This window comes from Argopecten irradians, chromosome 8 (assembly GCF_041381155.1).
Source record: "Argopecten irradians isolate NY chromosome 8, Ai_NY, whole genome shotgun sequence".
Lineage (NCBI taxonomy): Eukaryota > Metazoa > Mollusca > Bivalvia > Pectinida > Pectinidae > Argopecten > Argopecten irradians.
The window spans coordinates 38,050,545-38,073,665 of NC_091141.1; the positions used below are offsets into that span (position 1 = coordinate 38,050,545).

Below are 23,121 nucleotides of genomic sequence, written 5' to 3' on the forward strand. Positions count from 1 at the left end.
TTGAATATTTATCTCTAAGAACTTTGGTGTTGTTATCCTACTAAATGTCCAGGTCCTGATTCCTCGAAACAAACTTGACTGACTTCAGTCAAAATTGTTCACATACAATTGTAAGTTACATTAAGCAGAATAACTAGTCTACGCTTTGAAATTTCTTTTGAGAAATCAGTGCTTGCATGAATATGGCCAATATAGTAACCATATCTCAGCAGAGTGAGTTATTGACGAATTTGCAAAAAAACATTTACTACTACCCAGTACTTCAGTCATTCATAAATGAAAATCAAACTCGAGAGTGTCTTGAGCAGTCATTTAATCCTTAACCCCTGAATTTTCACAATGGACTGTTCCAGTCTAAAGTCAAGAACAGGGGAATAAATTGAAAGAAATAACTTTTAAACACTTTATAAGTAATAGGTTTATTTTCACTAAATGTTGATCACAGTTACTTAATAATACTATCATAAGGCAGCAGAAAGTGTTATTAAAAGTTATTAAATTTTAGCATTATCTATGAGATGTTTCTTTTCTCAAAAGGCAATAACTTTCAATTTGAACTTTGCAATTTTCAACTTCTACAGTAGTTAAACTTGAAGACCTGTATGATGATCATAAAGATGACAAGGTTTTGAACATTTTAAGAAACTATTTATAAGAATCTTTATAAACTTCAGTTCCAATTTAAGCTTTATTAAATATCGAATCAAACTGTCCTATGAGCCAACATAACCAATACAAGAATAAAGATTGCACATTTATTAAGAATTCCCAAGTCTCAGAAGTCCAGTTTGTTCTTTGACCCAGTAGTACCACAAGACAGAACACCCGGACGAAGATTGGGGACGGCGTCTTCCTGGGGTCGACTTGCGGTGTCAGACAACTCTGGAGGAAGGTGTAGTTTCTGACAACAGAATGTGTCATTAATTAAAAATTCAGTTTACTTGAAACCTTATAACCAAAAACAAGACATTTATGTGTAAAGTGTCTATGACCAGTACGATGAAATATATAAAGAAAATTGAGGGATTATTTCATTCCCTTAATCTGTCTCAGATAATCCACTAACATATTTGCCTTTTGCGCGCCATAGTACATGGTGATGTTATAGCTTTGTGATGTCACTTGAACCATGAACTAACACAACTTTGTCAAGATCTCTCACTACGCACAACAAAATCTATCTTTAGTCTCCATACCTCTATTGTGAATTTTTTCCTCCTTAATTTGAAGGCAAAATCCATGGTGTCTGGCATGTGACTTGTCAGAGAGTTGAGTCGCGGAAGCTGTTGGATATGGAACAGTCCTTCACAAGAAAGAAAAAGAAAATTTTACTGAATATGCAGCGACTATTTTCTCTTACATTCTTAAAGGCCCACTACCTTTGCAAAACAAAATTAAAAGTTTTTAAAACAATAACACAATACTAAACTGTATATTAATGGCCTAAGAGGATGTTATAACACCAACCAAATGCAGGATTCCCTGCTTAAACTATGTTAACAGTGAAGATTCATGTCGCTGTTTTGCCGTTTGGCGCAGTGATAATCAACAGACACGCGGTAATTGGGACGACGGCGGGAAACAAAAAGCGACCCGCGTTATGAAAATTAGCATTTAATTAAATCGTTTTAAAAGATGATGGTAAGTGTAGTATTAACGGTAAGTTCATAACTTTTGTGACTATGAAAATATCAATTTCGTTTTACATTCCCATTTTAAAAATTAAAAGCCATTCGGAACGGTAGTGGCCCTTTAAGTTTAGTTTTTTCTTCAAAGTCTTTAAAATTGTATAAATATTAATTATTCTGTAATTCCATTTACCATTTTATATAGATTTCAGCAATACAAACCATGGTATTCCTTGTAGGCAGGGTTCTTTTCTTTATCAGATCCTGCAAAACTTTCCAGATGGACGACAGTGTCACATAATCTTTCTAACCGACTTACAAATGCAGCACTCTGAAACAAAAAAATTTATCTTTTCGACTTGATTTGATTAGTTTAACAGCCAGGATCATTTAAAGACCTGCCAGATTTGTTTGTGGAGGAGAGTAATAACATCTACCAGCAGTCAGTACCTGGCAACTGCGTATGCCCCACATGGTATTCGTACTCGCGACCCAGAGATGGAGGGCTGTGGTAATACTCAGCTACCACGGTCCTTATTGTTTTAGACTTGAGAATAAGGTAGTGAAACATATTTGATATATCAAGTACTAGAATGTTTTGTTGTTGTCAATGTCTAAATAAGGCACATTCAGATATTCAACTGAGTAGAATACAATTTTCACAAAATATGACATTTCGAGACAAAGAAAGTCATAATTTACAGTAAAACATGGTTTAATATAACAAGCAGCTGGGGTCTAACGAAATCACTTTGTTACAAGCATAGTTTGTTATATGCATAGTGAAGACATCTTATAGGAACCCTGGTGGGAATGAAAATTACTTAAGGATTAACTTGAATAGATTTTTTATGTTATGGAGATATAACACAAAAATCTGAGTGTACTCTAAATAAATGAGAGTACACTCAGATTTTTGTGTTATATCTCCATAACATAAAAAAATATATTCAAATTAATCCTTATAATTCAATTTACTAAAGATAATCTCCTCAATATTCAAAATTCATTTTGGGACTCTTTTGTCTATGAAATCATTACGCCGTCATCTCAGCCAATCAGAAGCAACGTTACAAACGGCGACGCCATTTTTTCCTTTATGGGCTGATAAAGTAAATTTTTAAGCCAATGAAAATGCTCGTAACAAGCAAAATTGAATTATTATGTTATAACCAGAAATTCACTGTGTGTTCGCTATAAACATGATTTTCTATAAATATGGTAGTGTTAACATTTCAACAACAAAAAAGAATAAAATGAGTTTTACAACATTTCTGTAGTGATACAACTTCTTTACCTGAAACAGGTGAGCTGGTACTGTTATCATACACACAGCAAAAGACGTCCTCAGGATGGACCGGAGTGCCAGAAGGAAGCGAGGGAGGGAGTACTCAAAGTCTTCATGGTTGTCACCGAATCCGCCATTTTCTCCCCACTGAGGTGATCCCAGGGAATGAATTCCTATTGAGAAGGAATTCCAGATACAGTCTGGTCAATATGGTGTATGGAAGGATGGACATGGCATGTATCATTAAGCTAAATAGAATGAATATACGTAATCAGCGTACTGTGCTTTTCGGCTGGGTATAAAATGGTCCCTATTGTCTCAATGAATCACATAAAGTTATTTACTAAACATTCGAAATTTAAATTTCCCTGTCATCCCTAAGGACTTATAAGCCACATCATCCTCGATACTCCAAGGTTTACTATCACTGCTGTTGAATCCACCCCTGGAATATTTCATAGTAAAAACTGAAGGCTCTGGGTGTGACCACAGTTCAGACAGGTAGTTTGGTCCTTTGATATACACCAAAGAATCAAAAACCCAGTATCAGTTCACTGTGGTTGACTGTTCATGTGTGGCTTCAAGCATCGCTCTCTGTAATCTTCCTTGGAAGTCTCTGCTGGCCTGTGATTGGTCAGTTTTTTCTCTCTCCTAAACTGCCTTCAGATTGCTGTGAAATATTCCAGGGGTAGATATAATGACAGTGGTAGTAACCCCTAAAGTATCATATTGAGATGAAGTGACATGCATCATAAAGGTAACCAAAATCCATCTCATAATGAACAGTAAGTAACTAAAATAATCACCAATTCGTAGAATGTTCCGTTTCTCCTGAGATTTGGCAGTGGAGAAGCCGCCTGAATCAATCTTCTCTTTAATAGTCCTCAGTAAATGTTGATATTTTGGATTCATCACAGCATCATACTCACTGAAAACAAACACAGATAAAATATCTGTTATACCAGTATGTAAATTAATAAGTAATTAAGTAATAGAGCCCTAGTAGGTACATTTAGGTGCGAGATTCTCTACTCCTCTGCTGCCATGGATATACTAAAGTATGCAGGGTGATTTATCACAGGCGGGCAAATTAATTTAAGAATATCAATTATTACAGGTCCAGAGAATCACTCATTACAGGTCCAGAGCAGGTCGGTTCAAAAACTTATAACTGTTTACCAGTCTCGCCCTCTGTGGGCTTCATCAGGACCAATACCGAGAGTGAAGGAGTGAAACTAAGGGAGTTAACTCTGATATATCAGGCTGCAGTGTAACCATTTGTAGATACATATATAATGTAAATGGATTGAATTACATATATAAGAATATTGAGTCACTTCTACATTCACCACTATGCATTGATTTCATACACATATCGTCTTTAATTCTTATTACTTACATAAACATTTACTACCATCAGAAAAAAAGAGAGAGGATATATTGATATAGCTTGTTATTAGAGTAAACTACGCTGTGTATGTTAGGGATTCTGGACTGTAAACACTGACCAGTCTTGGAGTTGAGACTGACCGATACAGGAACAATCACAGCTGCTGACCAGGGCAGGGTCCATCACTTTGGTCAGATCATAGTAATGGCCAAACTTAATTGTTGTAGGGTTGGACTGCAAATATAAGAATATTGGAGTTAACATAGAGGTAGCTAATTTCATAAATTACCAAAATATCTTACTTTTGTAATTAAAAGTTTTTTTTTTTTTTTTTTTTTTTAATTTACTACGATACTTTGAATACAACAGAAATTATCTTTATATCAATAACGAATATTTGTTTTAGTCTTAAAAGTTTGATACATTATGTAACAGTAAATTCCTCATAAACTGAGATTTTTTTCCATGCTATAGACAATTCTTGCTATATAGGTACGATGATTATTCAAGACAAAGTTTCATCTTCTCTTCATTAAAGCAGGCAATATAGCGTAAATTGTGTCAATAATGAGTTTACCATTACAGTATCCCATCAATAACAATAACATCCATTCTTTACACTAAAGATGCTCCACCGCTGACAAATAGTATTTCTTTACTATTTTCAAAAATTGGAGCGAACGATTTAGTGTTTTTTCTTCTGTTACAAAAGTTACTTACTTTACACCATTATCACCATTGAAAAGTTTGAGCTTCTAATCTTACTTTAAGTTGAAAATATAAAAAATTATTAATTGCATCCCGAAAAAATTCTGTGTCACTATATCCAATATGGAATGAAATACTGATTGCGCATGTACCAAAAGCAAAAAAATTATTTTATACATTTTTTTGTGTGTTAATATACATACACGATTAAACACCAATTATTGTTCAAATGATGAATATCATTATGCTCTGTCGGCGGTGGAGCATCTTTAACTTGATATAATTGTCATAATTGGTGCAGTCGAGAACAGTATACTGAAGAAGAACCTGTTGTAATATAGCATTTCAACAGATTTATAATCCCCACCTGGAACTTGGGAAGGTGTTGATAGCGCCAGGCTATCGACATTTTATCTGATCCCTCCTCTTCTGGCTGACTTAACACTGTCCCTGGGTCATCAATGATAGGGGCAGGTAACTCCTGCAATTATAACTATTTAAATTACTATAATATAAATACAAATGTATATATATTACACACAGAAAACATGCATTGTTTTAAAGGGAGCAATATTAATCTAAAGCAAAATTTCCACATTTGTTAATTTAATTTGTTTAAATTAAGAAATTCCAACATCCATTATTACATATACCATATTGTATATTATTCGCAAGCAGCTACAATAGTCAATTTCACTTACTTTGAATTAAATGCAAACTGAAATATGAAAACTGTGTTGGTATCCTTACCGATTTCTTTTGCAAATTGATTTATGGCTTAATTTGTAGAATTTATTAAGAAAGGCTAGTCCAAATTTGTTTCTATCAAGCGTCACCTATTTGCTTAAATGTTTTAAGTGCTTATATTGTCTCGAATATGATATTTGTTACCTTGGTGATTTGATCTGGACATTGGTCAGTGCTGGACAGCAGTAGAGAGTGACCAGTCATCACTGCCTCGGCACAAAAGTATTTCAACAACAGTCGACCATAGTTTCCGAAATTATCTTCCTCTGAAATTAAAAAGAATTTCCTCCATTAATATTAATTTATTCATATTTGAGTTTATGTTCTAAAACCTAGCTGACATACTTTATTCCATCAATGTATTCTTCAACAAATCATGAAGAAAAAACTGATGTAAAAAAATATCATGAATGAGTAAAAGTCCAAGAGAGCATTCCCGTTTAATCTCATGTTTTCATTTTTTTCATTACAAATTCACCGAATATTTTTCTTCAAAATTACAAAATACTGCTGATAAGCTGATCCAGAGAAGCTTGAGGCTGGCATTGTCAGAAATCTGTAAGTCACAGCTTGATCTATGTATTGTTTGTAAATTATTCCGGATTTGAATATTACAGAGTTATCTGCACTTGCGGGTAGGTATTGATTGTGACGTCATGTTTTTGGGAGCGTAACGTCATACTTTTCGGAGAAAATGACGTGAATTGCGCTCACAAAATAATGTTGTAACAATCGATACCTACCCGCAAGGGAGCTAACTCTGTAATATTCAAAGACGGAATAGAGCGGAGACAAACATGGGTTTCCAACGATGTCAGAGCTTGAAGGTTCAAATTTGAAATACAATTGTATATTCAGATTCTTATTCAGGTAATATAAAAAATATTGACATTAATTGTTTTAAATGAAATCACTATCAAATATATACAGGTAAATAGATATTCATATACACCATATCATGTACACCCTACATTTTGGCTTAGACTATTTACTATCAAAGAACCATATAGTTGCATGTGGTATGAAATAAATCTATACAATTATCACATTAGAAACATTTTATTGAATTTGTCAATTTGTAAATATTGGTAAATAATCATAATATAAATATGAAATTCTACATTTGTGAAAAAATACCTTTGAAGGAATTCCATTTTTATTTATTTTTCTTTTAGTCCATGAGTTGTTCAGATGTTACACATACACTGTATCTTAATCCATTAAATCATAATAACTCAATTAATTTGTCTAAAATAAAATATAACTCAGACATCGTCACATCAAGATCATTCAAACGAATGAAGTTCTTACCAACTAGGAAAACTGATCCAACTGCTAGGCCCCCACCTGGAATAGAATATACTTTTCAGTTAAAAAGTCTCTTCCAAACAAAATTACATCACTCTGTTTCTACAGTACGTATATATATATTAGTTAGGCCAAACAAAATAATATGTCTGTTTAGGGTTACATTGGCAAACTAGAAATATGTATGTTAGACATTAAGTGCTCGCTAACTACTCCCTAAAACCTGAATTTCCAGAACGATATGCATCTACAAGCATAAGGCTCCTGCGGTGAAATATTTTGCACATACAAAACTGTAAAACCTAATTATACTCACAAGCCTATATGAAATCATCCTCGGCAAAAGGTGTACGTACGTAGCACTATAGCTCATTATCCTTGGGAGATAGTTTATGTCCTTGATGTATTGTAATAAATGATTTCCTTTGAATTATAATTACGTCATCAGAACTATAAATGTGAAATTACTTTGAACTTTGTTAATTGTGTTCTTTGTTACTTAGAAGTTTATTTGTTATCTTATTGATATTGATACGATAGACTTGTTTCGCTATTCAAAATAGTCGTCCGCTACAGCACTGTCCAGTCTCTATGCACGTGGTGACTTAAGTACCTTTGTCATGCTTGAATGCCTGTCTGGGCACATCAGATCTATAGCTCTGCAGGCACCCGGATTGTATAATGTTGTTTTTTTTCATTCTGTTTCTCTAACTGGGTGTTCTTATAAATACTTATTAAAACTGTAGCAAATGCTGTCTATGGTCATTGGGCCCCGGGTTAGTAAGCGATAGTATAGCCTAGGACCTAGGATGATGTGAAATAAATTAAATATGTCTTTGGCAGGTTGTAAAAGTTATCCGATTCTTCACTTTCTTTTATTGACTACATAAACCTGATTCGCATTATAGAGGTTTCCAAGTCGATTAGATGATAAGAATATCATGACCGATGCAAGAAACAATATATAAGACAATGACTTCCAGGTATCACATGCGCAGTTGGTACCTGCCCATAGCGGATGTACACATACTCCACACACAACAAGGAAAACAATATGGCGAGAGTACGCTCGCCCTAAAAAATTAGGGTTGGTAGGTCAGGAAGATTTTTTTTGAGTGTCTTAACTTTCACTCTAAAATAATGGCCAAAGCTGGAGCCTATGATCGAAATCTTGACTTTTAAAAAAAATTGTAGAAAAGTGACGAAAAAATAGGGATGGGGGTAAAAAATTAGGGTCGGTCGGGTATTATAATATACATGTAATATAATAATATAAACAGACATATCATTTACAATTAATTGACAGCTTGTATTATGTAAACATACGTGTATAGCATAATACTATTATTCTTACACTGTAAAGATCTAATTAAATGTCTGAAATCCAATCATATATGCCTATACCGATTCATTCATCTATTTTTGAAATTACGCTTATCTATTTACAAATTACAGATCTAGATCTATATATAATGTCGATAAACCAATATCAAGTATATATATGACAGGTTGGACACACTCCCGCATACGGGGAATAGTCCTTCATTTTAGTAACACTACTGCATTTGAGTAATCATTTAGTTACCCAAATGCAGGATTCTGTGAAATTAAAATGGATAAACAGATAAATGGAAAATGTAGGACGTTTCTTCTCATAGCTGTTCCGGGCAAATGTATTAGGCTTGCCGTTGCTAATGAATCAAAGCATACACACGATATAAATACCTATAATGCTATCTAGTGAAGGAACGCCACTAGAGACCAACAACTGGTTATTGTAAAGTGACGGTTTAGACCCAGGGATTTGCAAAACTTTCGCACGTGTCTTCCTCTGAAAGCTGGTTGCCGCCATATTTGTTTACATTATGCTGAGGGTTGAAATATCGATAAAATAATGTCTTGTATTTTTATCACAAGCACATTTACGAAAGCTAAATTCTAAATAATACTTTATCAGTTAAGTATTAAAATGTATGTTTCAATGAAGGACTTACGGAAATCGGTACGATTTGGGATTTTCACAGAAAATGCTTTTATCGGTTAGTTTTTAGAAGAACTCTTCAATTTAGGAGTTAGCAAACTTCGAACTCCAGAAGTGACAGCACGCGCTAAATATGGTTTGTTGACGTCTGTTTACAAATGAACACATCGCTTTATCTGTCCGCATACAGACGTGTTAGTACATTTTATCAATTTCTACAATTTACTCAACGAACTGTTTCCACATATTGAAAAGGTTTATCTTTGCGTAATAGCCTTTTACCATATTCAGCAACTGGTAGCAGACGTTACCCAGCTTACCGTTTGGATTTTAGCAGACGACAACTCCACAGCTGATTACTATAAGGTATTATGCTTATTGCAAAGCAAATTCCATAGAAATTTCTTTCTATATTCATATATTATACAATTTCAAGCAAAAAAGAAATAATTTTCATTTGACATAACAAGCTTAGGCTAGAACTAATTCTTTTCGAAAAAGGGGATTCTAGCAGATCAAATTCGTCTTTTGTAATAAAACTTTCTGAAACTTTTAACTTCACTGACGTTTTCATACATAAATATGGTTACTTATTGAAGTTATTGATTGCAGATGGACATAAAGGCATTTATGCAATGCAAGAAACCAAGACGGTCATGTAGACTGGAAGGAAAAGAAAGGACAGAGACAAAATCCAAAGAATTACTCCAGCATCCATTAGGATATTTTGACATGATACCAATAGAACTGAAATTTCACATTCTTCACTTTCTAAATGGTAGACTATAATAGTAAATCTGCAATGGTTTTAATTCATGTGATATCTAGTCTTACACTAGCTGTTTTGTCCTTGTTCTCATTGATGTAATAATTCAAAATGTTTAAAAGCTTTCGGTAAAAAGAGTCGAGTCTCTCCATATTTTATCAATGGACAGTGATTTTTATTACCGGTTTATTCCGGTATTCTTTAAAATATTACATTTATCTTTTCTAAAGAACAACTACACTACTACTTAACAAATTTTTCATGTGGTTAAGAATAGGTTACAATATACCCATGAACTTAAATAAGTTAAAAGGAAATATATGGAAGCTCAGGATATACAATGTAATACACATTGTATACACATTGTAAGTCTTTATGAAGTCAGTATGAAGCTATTATCTTGTTTCTGTAGCAAAACTATTGTGTGAATTAAAGTTATACATGTATGTAAATTTCTTTCAGTTGAAGAACTAAGTGTGCTAACAATTACATCTAAGTCCATGAGAAATTTGATTGAAGGATATCGTGTTCTAACACCAGTGATGCAAGAAATCTTGGCTAAAATTCATGTCCAAAATTCAAGTCATCCAGTCCCATCAGAGAAAAAAAATGATGTCATCAGGACCTTCCAGCAAATGGGTATCTAAATAATAATTTTTATTCAATTAATGTTATAATTTTGTGATATTAGTATTAAGGGGTCTGAATTGAGGTAAAAGAAATATAACAACATTTTGCATTGTCCAAGACTCAAGTCATGATTCATTGCGCTATGCTAAGCTGTCCTTGTCTTATAAGTGTAGCATAGTTAATTGACAATGAACATTTTATTATCATATTGACTTAGTTTAATACCAGTAAAATGACCCTCTTAGTCTTTTAAAAAATCCTGTTTAGTAACATTTACAAAATTACAATGTTAATAAACTATCAATAAAAATGGTATTTACACAACATCTGCACTTTTTCTTGATTGAATTTTGTTTCCAGCTTCCTTTTTCTTAAAATAAGAATTTTTTATAGGTCTTCTTATGAAAAGATCAACATGCTTATATTCTACAAGAGATCGGCTGAAATTTGTGAATGAAGTTCTCACAAAAGTAAGTCCATGTTGTATCAAAGCGATAAACATATTGAATATTTAATAACACATAATTATATTTAGTAAAGATCAGTTTTGTTCTGCCACCAGATAGGCATTTATTTTTTACTGTCAAATTAAGCTTTATTGTTTGCAAAGAAATGCAATTTGTTAACATTGAACATTACTACTCGAGGCTTTTTTTCAACATAATTTGGGGCGGAAAATCGACCCCATTCCACATAGCAAAACCTCTAAATTAAAGCCTTGAATTTCCCAAAATCAAAATTTCATGAAAACTGTCCACAATTATTGCATGAATGATAATGAACTTAGTTGGTTAAGACTTTAAATATTTGTGAATTTGCTTCAGAAAAGTACATTGGAAATAAAAAATCTTATTTGTTATGCTTTATTTCATATTTCATAATTTTTCCCAAATCCTGGTTTTGTCACACATTTTTCCAAATTCAAAGCCACAGGCCCCATTCCCAAAGTAGTGAAAAAAAGCCCTGCTACTACTAGAATATTCTTTCCTGATACAATACATGCAGTGATTTTTGTATATGATCATTTCAAGGGCATGTACTTTTTAAATCCGTAAAAAATCACGGATATTTATATTTGTTGGTTGCTTTAAAAAAATGTATATTGTGTAAATCAATAATTGAATTAATGATTTTTTGTGTGTTGACAGATTATGTGTTCCAACACTGACAAGTGTGAAAACTTGGCAGGGTGCATTGCTCTCAGCTGTTTTGGCAAGTTCCTCCATACAGTGATAGCTGGATGGGATGACTCGGAGTGCTTGAGGGTTTTTGATGCAGTTTGTCAACATACAGCCATCATGAAAAACGTTAAGATTATTGTAAATTCAAAACCAGGTTTGTAGCTATTGAACGAATTGATATAAAAGCTAGATATTACAGAGATTAGTAGAAGTTATAGTCTTAAGATGTTATACATAATGATAAAATAAAATGAAATTGGTAGTTGTTTTGGATTGATTAAGTACATCCATTATAATTGTCATTTCATTGGTATGGAAATTTCCTAAATCACCACCATGGTGTTGGAAATGACATTGCTTTCAATGATTGTGAGTTTATAGATTTGCCAGGCATTAATTTGACTTCCACTAAAAAGACTTAAAAATACAATAATGAAAATTCATACTTATATTATATGCTATATACACGTATGCATTTTTAGAATAATTAATATATATAGGATGAGAAAATTTTTATGTAAATAGTGAAACCATTTTCTGTCACCTTTGTACATTTACTTTGTGTTTTGAAAGTTCTTTCAGTTCCCCTGTGAGTGAATCCATGCAGACATGGAAAATCAATGCCAATAATGCACACTATTTGATATTAATGAATTCTATTTCTACCATTACAGGAAAACATACCCAAATTGAGTACCAGATCAGAGCTTTTTTCAGACGAGTCTTTGTTGACCATTCTCACACAGTCCAAGATCGAGCATTTTGGCTTAGTCGTATCCTGAAGCAGTGGCCAATGGTTCACCAAGCTCGACTTCTATATGTTCTCTATGGGCCTGCTGTTGAAGGTAAGCAAATGAGTTCTCAATTTACTAGTACAATGCAATAAATCTTCAATGTTTACTATACACACCACATACAAATAATAATACTACATATACAGATGTACTGGTATGTACATACCAATTCAAACCTAATTTCAGTCCAGTGCCAGGTATTTTTACTGGGCTAATCAGTGATTTTTCTCCTTGTATAACTGGGGTAGGTAAACGACCCAATTCCCAATGCCAAACCCCCCTAATTTTTTCCCAATTACAATGAAATTTCCCAAATCAAATTGCTGAAAAAAAATTAAACCCGGAAATCTCCTCCTTTGTTGTTTAATCCTAAAACAAACTACTCTGATGCTGTTGTGATGGTTATCACCCTTTGATAAAATCTAACAGTTTACTGTTTTACATTATCTAATCACCTATAATACCATGTTCAGTAATGGGCAACTTTTTCCCAAAACTGCTCTTTTTGCGATTAAAAATTCCCGATTTGTTACAAAAACTTTTTCCCCAAAATACCCTGAAAAAACACTGCTAATAATGCTGACTTTAGTGCCAGACATATTGGTTACAGCCTGCAACTTTGAATGTCTTGTTCACATGTTGCAATGATGGACTGTCACTGTTTTTGTGTTTCAGGAGAAGTGCTATGGTATGATGTCTGTGAGAGCTCTCCTTATAACTCTGAACAGTCTGCAGCCCATTTTAATGAGCTAGCCAACGCCCTACAGGTTCTCCACTGTTACACCCAGGAATGGTCGGAGGACGACGTCATTAGTGTCCTTGATGAACTTACAAGTAAGATTTGTAACAAAAACATTAAATGCATGCAGGTGCTTACATTAAAAAGTAACATGTAAATGTATTTTAAAGTCAGAATCTTGATTCGTTTGGTGAGGAGGTCTTTTTTATTGTATGGAACCTTTTATATGGGAGGAACAATTTAGGAGTAAATTGTGAATTTGTTCAAATGATCTTATTTGAGTATGAGATCTAGCTATTCTGACCTATCTGTAGTAGCTTCAATAGGTAATGAGACATAAGATAATTCATTGAATCATCATTGCCATTCAACTAAATATCAAATAGTTTATGATAGGCCTGGGATATCTAATTTTAATCTGAAATTAATAGTTAGGTTTGATTATCTTATCGCTATTAAAAATCATGAAAATGATTGGCGAAATTTTTTACTTCTGATGATGATAAAAGAAGTAGCATTTCAAAGGCAATAAAAATCTCAAGACTACCAAAAAAAAAAAAAGTATATATATAATGACAATGTTAGATTTCAAATTTTTCAAATTTTGTTTCGTTGAGCTATGAGATTAATGTAAAACTACATCTCAAGATCCAGTATATAGTATTTTGCTGAAATCCCAGATGGAAATTTTGTATTTGTGCAGGTCTCCCTGATGAGTGGCTTGCTGAAAACATTGCCCATCTACTGATCTTGTGTGGAGATAACATCACCTCCAGGTTACTGGTCAGTAAGGCAATCAATGGTAGGATACGGGAGCTGGCCAGCATCACTACCTCATTCTGTGTGGTAAGTTTTATACTCCCTCCCTTGCTTTGAATTATTTTAATGCTCTGCAAACCGAGTGCAAAAATCATACCTGCATGCTTTTGCTATTGCATGGTCTTGAAAGAGTATCGTTTCTCTTCTTTATGACTAACTTTGACAATCGCCACTTTGGCCCTTAGCTGAGTTTGGGCCTTTGTTGAGTATTTGCCAATGTGAGAAATAATGTTTCTGGTATGTTGCTAATGTCACTGGTGAGACACTATACCTTTCAAGAGTTGAAAATTGCAGTTGCCAGGTACTGACTGCTGGTCGGTGGTTTGTCTCTTGGTACTCCGGCTTTCCTCCACCAACAAACCTGGCACGTCCTTACATGACCCTGGCTGTTAATAGGACGTTAAACTAATAAATTAAAATATAATCAAGAGTCTTTAAAATGTTAAGAAAAATTTTCTCTGCTTACTACTAGTTTGCCATTGTCATTATATTATGACCTTGCTGTGTGTCCTGCTGGATATGCTTATCAGTGAAGATAGCACTACTTAGTTGACAATACTTGTCTCTATCACAAAGAGACAAGCAGAAATTGGTGTATCATTAGACTGCAGTCCCCCCCAAAAAATAAAAATAGATAAATCATATGGTTCTTTTTTCAATATAATTGACATACGGTATTCAACCCAATAAATGCTCAGGGCATTTAAAAAATCGAAAAAAAATGAAAAAGAATTTATTGCAAATCTTAACAATTTTCTTTAGTTTTCATCTTTATTTTCTGGGCCATTAAAACTGAGGTTCCAAAAAGGAGGAGGGGCGCTTATAGGGACATGGGCGCTTATTGGGTCGAATATGGTACATGTAAAAAATAGCGTACAAATTGTACTATCAAATTAGGCAAAGACTGTCCATGAAAAAAAAAAAACAACAACAAATTACAAACAGACGGTCACTGATATAATGTTTTTGATTGGCTACAGGTGTGTGTGAAGAGCAGTTTCAGCTTGACATATGTGATGACAATTGTACAGAACATCATAGATACATTGGACAGTCCTAAAGACAGACACAGCTACTTCAACAATGTCATGGAAATGTTCAAAGAACTCATCTTGGATACACATGAGTTTTCAGATCCAGGTTAATATTTTGCACTTTTGACTTTTCCAAATTCAATTCAAACATACTTAATATTTAAAGACATATGAACTTTTTTTTTCAATCACTTATTTTTCTAGGAAAGTTGGCAAATTCAACTTTAATACTTTGTGTCTGGGTACTTCAATTACCACTTTTACTGTGTTGAAAAGCAAAAAATTGTCTGTACTCTTATTAATGTTTCATCTGATTCTTTAAGTCTTATAATTAATAAAAATTATCATTTGTCTGTCTATTAACATGACATCATGAGCCATTGGACATTTCATTACAGATGACACACATGAAAATGAGATGTTCTACCTGGTAACAGCCATGTCCGAGTTCACAAAGAAGATCATCAATGTAGCGTACAAACCCCTTCTGTCCTAGTATAGAGATTTTTGAGTATTAATCATTCCAACTGTGATCTACCAGATTGTTTAGGATCCAGAATCAAGTATAACAATATCATTTCCTTCGTAACATATTTGTATTAATTTAAATCTGTAATATATTTTTTTTAATTTTGAATTAAGATTCTTTTTAGACGAAAAAGCAGGATAGCTGTTCCAAAATTAAAAAAGATAGAAAAATAATTCCAGAAACTTGGAAGGGACTAGAGACTTTTTAAGAAACCTGTTGCTAATCAAGTATTCATCAGAAGTTGTTTATAATTACATGTCCAAACAAATTGGGTATACATGTACAAGGTAGACAACAATCTACTCTTTAGACTAAATATGAAAAGAAAAACATATTATATATAACATCCATGTAAGACAGTATTTAAATGGACTTGAAGCCTTTCACTGTTAGAAGAGAAAAGTCATGAAGGAAGATTCAAGATTTTTCTGTATGCTGTACATATATCTCTGTAAACATTGTATTTAAAGAAAAGATACATCTATATGTAGGTATTCATTGCATTGAGACAAATTTATCTGTCATGATATTATAGTCTTGTATAGTAGGATGATTGATTAATTATTGATCTCTTTTTGTTGCAGTTTATTTGGTGTTCTAACAGTAATTACTGATGAGTAGTAATTTTATTCTTTGTTGTTATGTAGATGGTAATGATTTGTTATATCTTGTTCCTGGTGTTTGTTGTTTACTGGTATCAGATTATACAATAACAGCCGGTACATGTAGGTATAGATCTGTGATTCTAATGATAAAACTAAAGCTGTGATTATTCTTTTTATATCTTAACTTATTTTTGTGGATTATGAGATTGATGCAAACTTTAACAAACTGTTGTATACACATAAATATTATGTTGTTTAGTAGTATTCATATGGAAAATTATTTTTTTAGACTGAATGTAGTTTTAAAAGAAACTTCTGGCCAAATTATGTGTGTGTAAATTGAATGCATTAATTAAATATTCCTAAATTTCAGATATTTGCTAGTACATATATGTCATCAAAATATTTGTTGAATTTCGTTGTGAAAAATATTTTGGTGAAAAATCAACTATTTCCCCTGATAATGTGGGGTTTAAATAGACTTCTCTAATTTCATATTTCTACATTGCTAAAATAAAAGTTCAAGAATAATTTGTTAGTTATGAGATATTTTCAAAATGTCTAATGTGTGAGGAAGAGACGAGATCGTGTGCAGAAAATGGTTGATCTCTCTATGCAGGGACTAGAGCACTGTATGTACTTTGTGTTGAAGAGCATGTGTGATTTGGTTGGACTGTAGGGGAAAGAGAATTATGTGCAAGAGAGTATTTGTATGCTTTTTATATAGGCATGGAAGAGCAAAGTGTTTTATGTTATTGTATGAAGTTGTATCGTTGTATGTTTTTGTATGAAGTAATGTCATTGTATGTTTTTGTATAAAGTGATATCGTTCTATGTTTTTGTATGTAAGTGATATCGCTGTATGTTTTTGTATGTAAGTGATATCGCTGTATGTTTTTGTATGTAAGGCATATCGCAGTATGTTTTAGTATGAAGTTTGAAGTGATATCGCTGTATGTTTTGTATGAAGTGATATCGTTGTATGTTTTGTATGAAAGGATATCGTTACGTTTTGGTATGTAATTGATATCGCTGTATGTTTTTATATGAAGTGGTATCGTTATATGTTTTTGTATGTAAGTGATATCGTTGTATGTTTTTGTATAAAGTGATATCGTTGTATGTTTTTGTATGAAGTGATATCGCTGTATGTTTTTGCTTGCAGCGATGTCGTTGTATGTTTTTGTATGAAGCGATGTAATTGTATGTTTTGGTACAGTATGTAAGTGATTTCGCTGTGTGTTTTCCTATGAAGTGATATCGTTAAATGTTTTCGTACATGTATGTAAGTGAGCATATACAAATGTAATTTAACGTTAAAGATTAAAAATGATCTAGAGAAACTTTAGTGTTTTCACTATCTTGAATGATCCTATGAAATATTGTTTTGTTCTTTCAAAATGAAACAAATAAAATTGTCCAACTTCATGTTTCAAAAAGGAAATTAATGAAACTTGCTTACGTGAAATAGACTGTTACCAAATAAATTCAGAATACATGGTTAGCCTTGGTATCTAGCAACACAAGGTCTACATTGGTGAGAGCCTTACGAAAGCTTGGCTCGCTAGTCATTTCTCCTTCCGTCTCAGCATTTCGAGTCTTCATATTCCTAAATACTTTTTCATTGCTCAAATAAAGGAGTCCGGTGTAGAGGAACTTGACCGTGTACTGGAAAACAGTTATAACTATATATACCAAAAGTTATAATGTATTGAAAATATAACATATTTTATGTGTAACCTTGTATATTTGATTAATCCAGATAAGACTTAAGCTACTTGAAATAAAACCATATGTTTCTGAATACTGTAGTATTTCTGCCACCATCTCTATGGCGTTCAATACGTTTTTAACTTGTAATTGATTTAGGAATATAAAGGACGGTTCTACCACATTTTTTTTGTTTCTATACAGACGCCTCTATGTGTGTAACACTAACCCGGTACATAGATTTTTGTATATAGAAACCAAAACCTGTGCTTCTATAAGGACATCCTCGGCGCCTGGAAGGTCATTCAAGGCCAATGCTATCGTCTGGTCTCAATGAATCTTATCTAGTCTTAGAGGTCAGCCGAAGTGGTACTGGCGCCAGTCTCCGGCGGACAGCCACACAAATAGATAAAATGGCTATTCTGAATTTCTCACCTGACCGGAAATGTGGTTCAATAGGTCGAAACGTCTTCTGGAAATATATATTTCGATCGAGAAAAAAAATCTGTTTTCCAGCACTTCATTGAAAAAAAATGTACCTTTGACAAAATTTTAATTGAAAATTAATGTTTGAATTGGTTTAACGTCCTAGTAATATTCGGTCATGTAAGGACATGCCAGATCTGCTGTCAGTACATGTACCTAGTAACATGAGATCCGAACCTCCGACTCAGAGTAAAAATATATCTGTATCTGATCTTCCGAGTCTTGTACCGGCATTGTTATTCTTTAAACTGACATTGCCAAGCAAAAATAAATGTTTGTGTCAAGTTTCATAAAATACCGCACAAGGTACATGTGAAGATACCACTGATTATAAAGCTAAAATATCTTTTTTAGCCATTTTAAATGTGAAAATATAAAAATAAGCAAAAGGTTAAATTCTATCTAAACTTTTCTGATGGATGCCATGTCTTTATTGCAAATCGTCGCAAAATCCGTAACACGATGATATCACAATGCGTAATTGAACACTCCCATCTATGGACATCAAATATGCTGATTTGCAAACACTAGCTTGGACAAGCTGGATAAACATATATTCATGAAGAATATTATTAATTTCATATCAGAAAAGTACACGGAACATACCCTTTCTTTGCAAGGAACTCCAATCGTAGAATCAAGATTATTTGATAAATGTTTTTAAAAACGTCTAACGAATTTTCGGAAATTTCCACTGGGGCAAATAATAAGTTCTCCATCTGCAGTGCATAAAATATATACAGAGAGAAAATGTAAAAGTCAGTGGTCCTGGAATTCGTGACAAATCCCTGCGGTCATTTCTGAAAATCGGTCAGACGTTCAAAACACTGATAACAACGCTTATGAACAATTTACGTCATAAACCTATCTTGGAACCATCACTGAAGACACTTTGTAAAATCTGAGAACTGAGACTGTAATCAAGGTGAGTTTCATTTCTTATTTACTTACATTCACAATAATTTTGTCTCCATTCCAGAGCGATTTGTGTGAGTCTATGATAAGGCACGAACAGTTGGAGAGATTGAATGATAAACGCCCAAACATATTGATACTTGGCGATTTCATTGTATATTTCTTCCTTGGTTAGGTAATTTGCGGAGACAGAATTTTGAAAATAAGATCTTTCGAGGGGCCTGAGGAAAACTTGTTTACTTCATGAGAGAGTTGAATTTTAAAAGTTATTTCGGCATTGTAATAAAATATTTATTTCATTCTAATGTTTGAAATAATTACCAATATGTAAACTTATTACATGACTTGGTTTTATTCATAAACCTATTTTTTTCCACAACACGAAACGGCAAAAAAAAAAAAAAAATATATATATATATATATATATATATATCTTCCAAACTCATCCAAAGGTTTTCGATAAAAATTTTGGAAATGATAATCAATATTCATCAAAATCGATTAACAGTATATTATCCGTCAAATGTCAATATATAGCATTGAAAGTGTCAATACAAAATTGAATTTGAAAAAAAAAGCAAATCTTTCCACCATTGTAGATTTTTGTGATATGGATTCCTGGAGAATCTGCGGATGGGTGGTCCTGGTGACTGTTCTGGTGTTGTCTGTAAGTGGTTACCCGGACAGACGAGAGGAACAAGGTATGGAATCACTACAAACTACTTATAACTTTTCCAAGGGGAGAGCACGAAATGGCTAACATGTCCACGACTAGTGGAGCAATCGCCAGTATATTTTTTCTTCCTTTATTTCTGATTTAAGATATTTTGTTGATTTGATAATGAGATATTATAAAAGATACCATTTAAATACATTTTGTTTAATTTGGGGATTGGGCACAAGTTGTGGCAAATGGATTTCTGCGGAAGCAAGCTAATGAGATGTAGTATTAAGCTCATTTTGGGGAATACGTTTTTAATTTCTTTCTTCAAAGACTGTCGCATGGATTTAAAGAATGGTCTTATACATTATAGTCGTTATTGGCACATCTCAGAAACAAACCAAATAAGCATGGATCATTGTTACAGTCAATCTGTGCCTTGCAGTTGCACAAATTGGTCTGACATGCAATTCAGCGAAGTACAATGTTTCAGTGTTAGGGCCGAAATACCATCGCGTCTAGAATTCAAACCATTACTATGTACACCAATAGTCATGTTATATCATACAGATGATAAACACTTATATATGCAAACTGTTTTCCACAGAATTGCAACAGCAACACCTATCCGATATCCTAGGCAATGGTCACCTGCAGACCAATGAGAGGTTGGACGTCCTCGAGCACCATGCTGGAGACACCAGATCGGCCGCCTCGGACAGCAAACGAGATGACGACGAGGAAAATTACATGATGCCGAATATGATGGACACGTTATTCGGTGGATTCGGTAATGCTGGTTTTTATTTATTCCGGGGATTTTGTTTCAAGAACAATGGGGATGAATGATATAATTTTAAAAGAGCCCAAACCCGATTCTCCAGAGGTTACGATCACTGTCGTTATATCCACTCTTGGATTATGTCATAGTAAAACTGAAGGCATTTAAAGAGAAATGAAATCATACCAATTACATGCTAAGAAAAGCCTTTCTTTGAAGATTAATAGAGAGCCAACTTCAAAGCCATGAACAGTCAACGACATCCTCGATACTCAAGGAGTTCCGATCTCTTACGATCTCTACACCCCTGGACTATCTCATATTTAAACTGAAGGCAGCTCAGGTGAACAAATCTGAACCAATCATAGGTCTGCAAAAATTGTCTATGAAGATTACAGAGAGCGACGCCCAACTTCAAAGCTATACAGTCAACCACAATGTACCGTTATACGGCTCTTTTTATGTACATCAAAGGACTCAAATACCTGTTCTGTTCTGTTGTCTTCAATTTTACTATGAAATAGTCCAGGGGTGTAGAGATCGTAAGTGATCGGAACCCCTGGAGTATCGAGGATGAGTCAACCACCGTGTAACGTTATTCGATTCTTTTGATGTACATCAAAGAACCGCACTTCCTTTCTCATCTCTGTTGTCTCACACAGAGCCTTCAGGTTTGGGTATGGCATAGTCCAGGGTGGATATAACGACAGTGATAGTTACCACTGGAGTATTGGTGATGTAAAGAATCAAGATAACGACAGTTCTAATAAGTGCCTATGGATATTGCAATATAATCAAATTCGGTACTTTCTAGTAAAGACAGAGATTTGTGTGTGTGGTGAGAAAAATGAACTGAAGAATACACCAGACATTAACTTTAATTTTTTCTACAGTTGATAAATAAGGAAGTTTTCTCTATACATGTAGTTTATGCATAATTGAGTTTATCTCTCCCTCTCCCTCCCGCTTTCAAAATACCAAACAGTTCATTTTTTTCTTTTCAGGAAAGAAATAGCCGGATATAATTCGAAGACCATTCAAGCGGATCTGAAAAGAAAATCACAGTGCAGATGTTTGCCGAGTTCGAGTAAATTGTACTTGCTTTGTTATCTTGATTATAATTGGTGTATAAAATAAATTCTTGTTGCAGTATCTATATTTCGTTTTGAATAAATTAAGATATACGATCGCCCACGCGGAAAGTAGACGTATGTCTCTCTGTGGTTAAATTGCATGGACTCACTTGTGGAAAAGCAAAATTTCATTCTTTTCATGACATTTTTATGCTGCTTTGTTAGAATCTATTAATTTTGTTGTAAGTACTAAGTCCGCTAAACCTGCCTATATCATTAGTTTTTTTAATGCCTAATATATATGGGGAAAATATATATAAAAAAAGCCTAATAATATAGACATGATGAATTAAGTACTGTACTTGTCATCATTGCATGTACGTACATATACCTAAGAATCAGTGCGTTGGTGATGGTGAATTTTATTTTAAATTACAGAGAGAAAAAAAAAGAGAAATAAACTTCAACATATATCCACCCCATTGCGAAATTGATATTCTAGCTATATGGACCTTTTAAAACCAGTGTTGTGTTAAAAACGGAGGCTCAAAATCCTTTTACCCAATTATCACTTTGAATAATGGTTCAGACTCGTTTTCGATTCTTTCGATGCATCATAGACGTTTTCAATTAAACATCAAATTGGGAAAAATGTTAAAATGCTGAAAAAGTAGGTCTCGAAACATTTTTGATATTCTAAAATTTGAGTCTGCTGAATTAGCAGAATTTATGAGGAATGTTTTTGGCAAACAAAATTAGTTGAATTGATGCTCCCTGACACATACCAACGGTAATTGATATTTTGTAAGTTATTTGCTCTTTAATTGGCATCAAGGATTTATAAGTGACGTATAAATCCTTGTTTTTGACATGCATCTTACGGACAAATATACAATATACTCTCTCACCACTTTTATAGATCTATTAATATTTTAAACCCACATGTACATCTGTAGCTGTTTGATACTTTTAAAAGTTGGCATGTTCCATTTCACTCTTTCCTTTGAAATTAAATGAAATAAATGATCATTAAAAAAGAAGTCTACCAACCTTCTAGCAAGTGAAAAATATTTTAAAGGCTGATTTAACTGAAGTGAAACTATATTGTACATGTATATTTTTTATGTTGTACAAGTTAAACAAATTAAACCGAAAGCATGGAAATGTGAAAAAAAACATATAGATCTATAATTTATTTGATGTCTATCAATTACTTTAAATTCTCCACAACATATTCAGGTCTAATATAAGCTTTAAGAAAGTGATTATAAAAATATTTATGAAAAAGTACATGTAGGACAAACTTATATGTGTACGAGTTATCTTTCTTTAACCAAATTCGAAGCAA

At 33.3% G+C, this 23,121-nt stretch overlaps 2 protein-coding genes across 3 annotated transcripts; one reads left to right on the forward strand and one right to left on the reverse strand.

Annotated features, from left to right (window-relative positions):
- Positions 1 to 296: 296 nt before the first annotated feature.
- LOC138330295 (elongator complex protein 4-like) lies at positions 297 to 9,122 on the reverse strand. 2 transcript variants are annotated; one of them, XM_069277793.1, is made up of 10 exons: positions 9,064 to 9,122; positions 7,073 to 7,108; positions 5,906 to 6,027; positions 5,382 to 5,495; positions 4,425 to 4,540; positions 3,723 to 3,844; positions 2,926 to 3,089; positions 1,851 to 1,959; positions 1,197 to 1,303; positions 297 to 901 (listed from the first exon to the last, which is right to left on the reverse strand). In XM_069277793.1, exons 3-10 carry the CDS (start codon positions 5,963 to 5,965, stop codon positions 776 to 778), a joined length of 918 nt encoding a protein of 305 aa, XP_069133894.1. In that variant the 5' UTR covers positions 5,966 to 6,027; positions 7,073 to 7,108; positions 9,064 to 9,122; the 3' UTR covers positions 297 to 775. The 2 variants fall into 2 exon arrangements, with proteins under 2 accessions (XP_069133894.1, XP_069133893.1); XM_069277792.1 differs by lacking the exon at positions 9,064 to 9,122 and adding an exon at positions 8,795 to 8,951.
- LOC138330294 (F-box only protein 47-like) lies at positions 9,116 to 17,863 on the forward strand. Its single transcript, XM_069277791.1, has 10 exons — positions 9,116 to 9,416; positions 9,663 to 9,828; positions 10,279 to 10,455; positions 10,840 to 10,916; positions 11,595 to 11,781; positions 12,302 to 12,472; positions 13,097 to 13,255; positions 13,864 to 14,006; positions 14,960 to 15,119; positions 15,412 to 17,863. The coding sequence occupies exons 2-10, from the start codon at positions 9,663 to 9,665 to the stop codon at positions 15,507 to 15,509; spliced, it is 1,338 nt and encodes a 445-aa protein (XP_069133892.1). The 5' UTR covers positions 9,116 to 9,416; the 3' UTR covers positions 15,510 to 17,863.
- Positions 17,864 to 23,121: the final 5,258 nt, after the last annotated feature.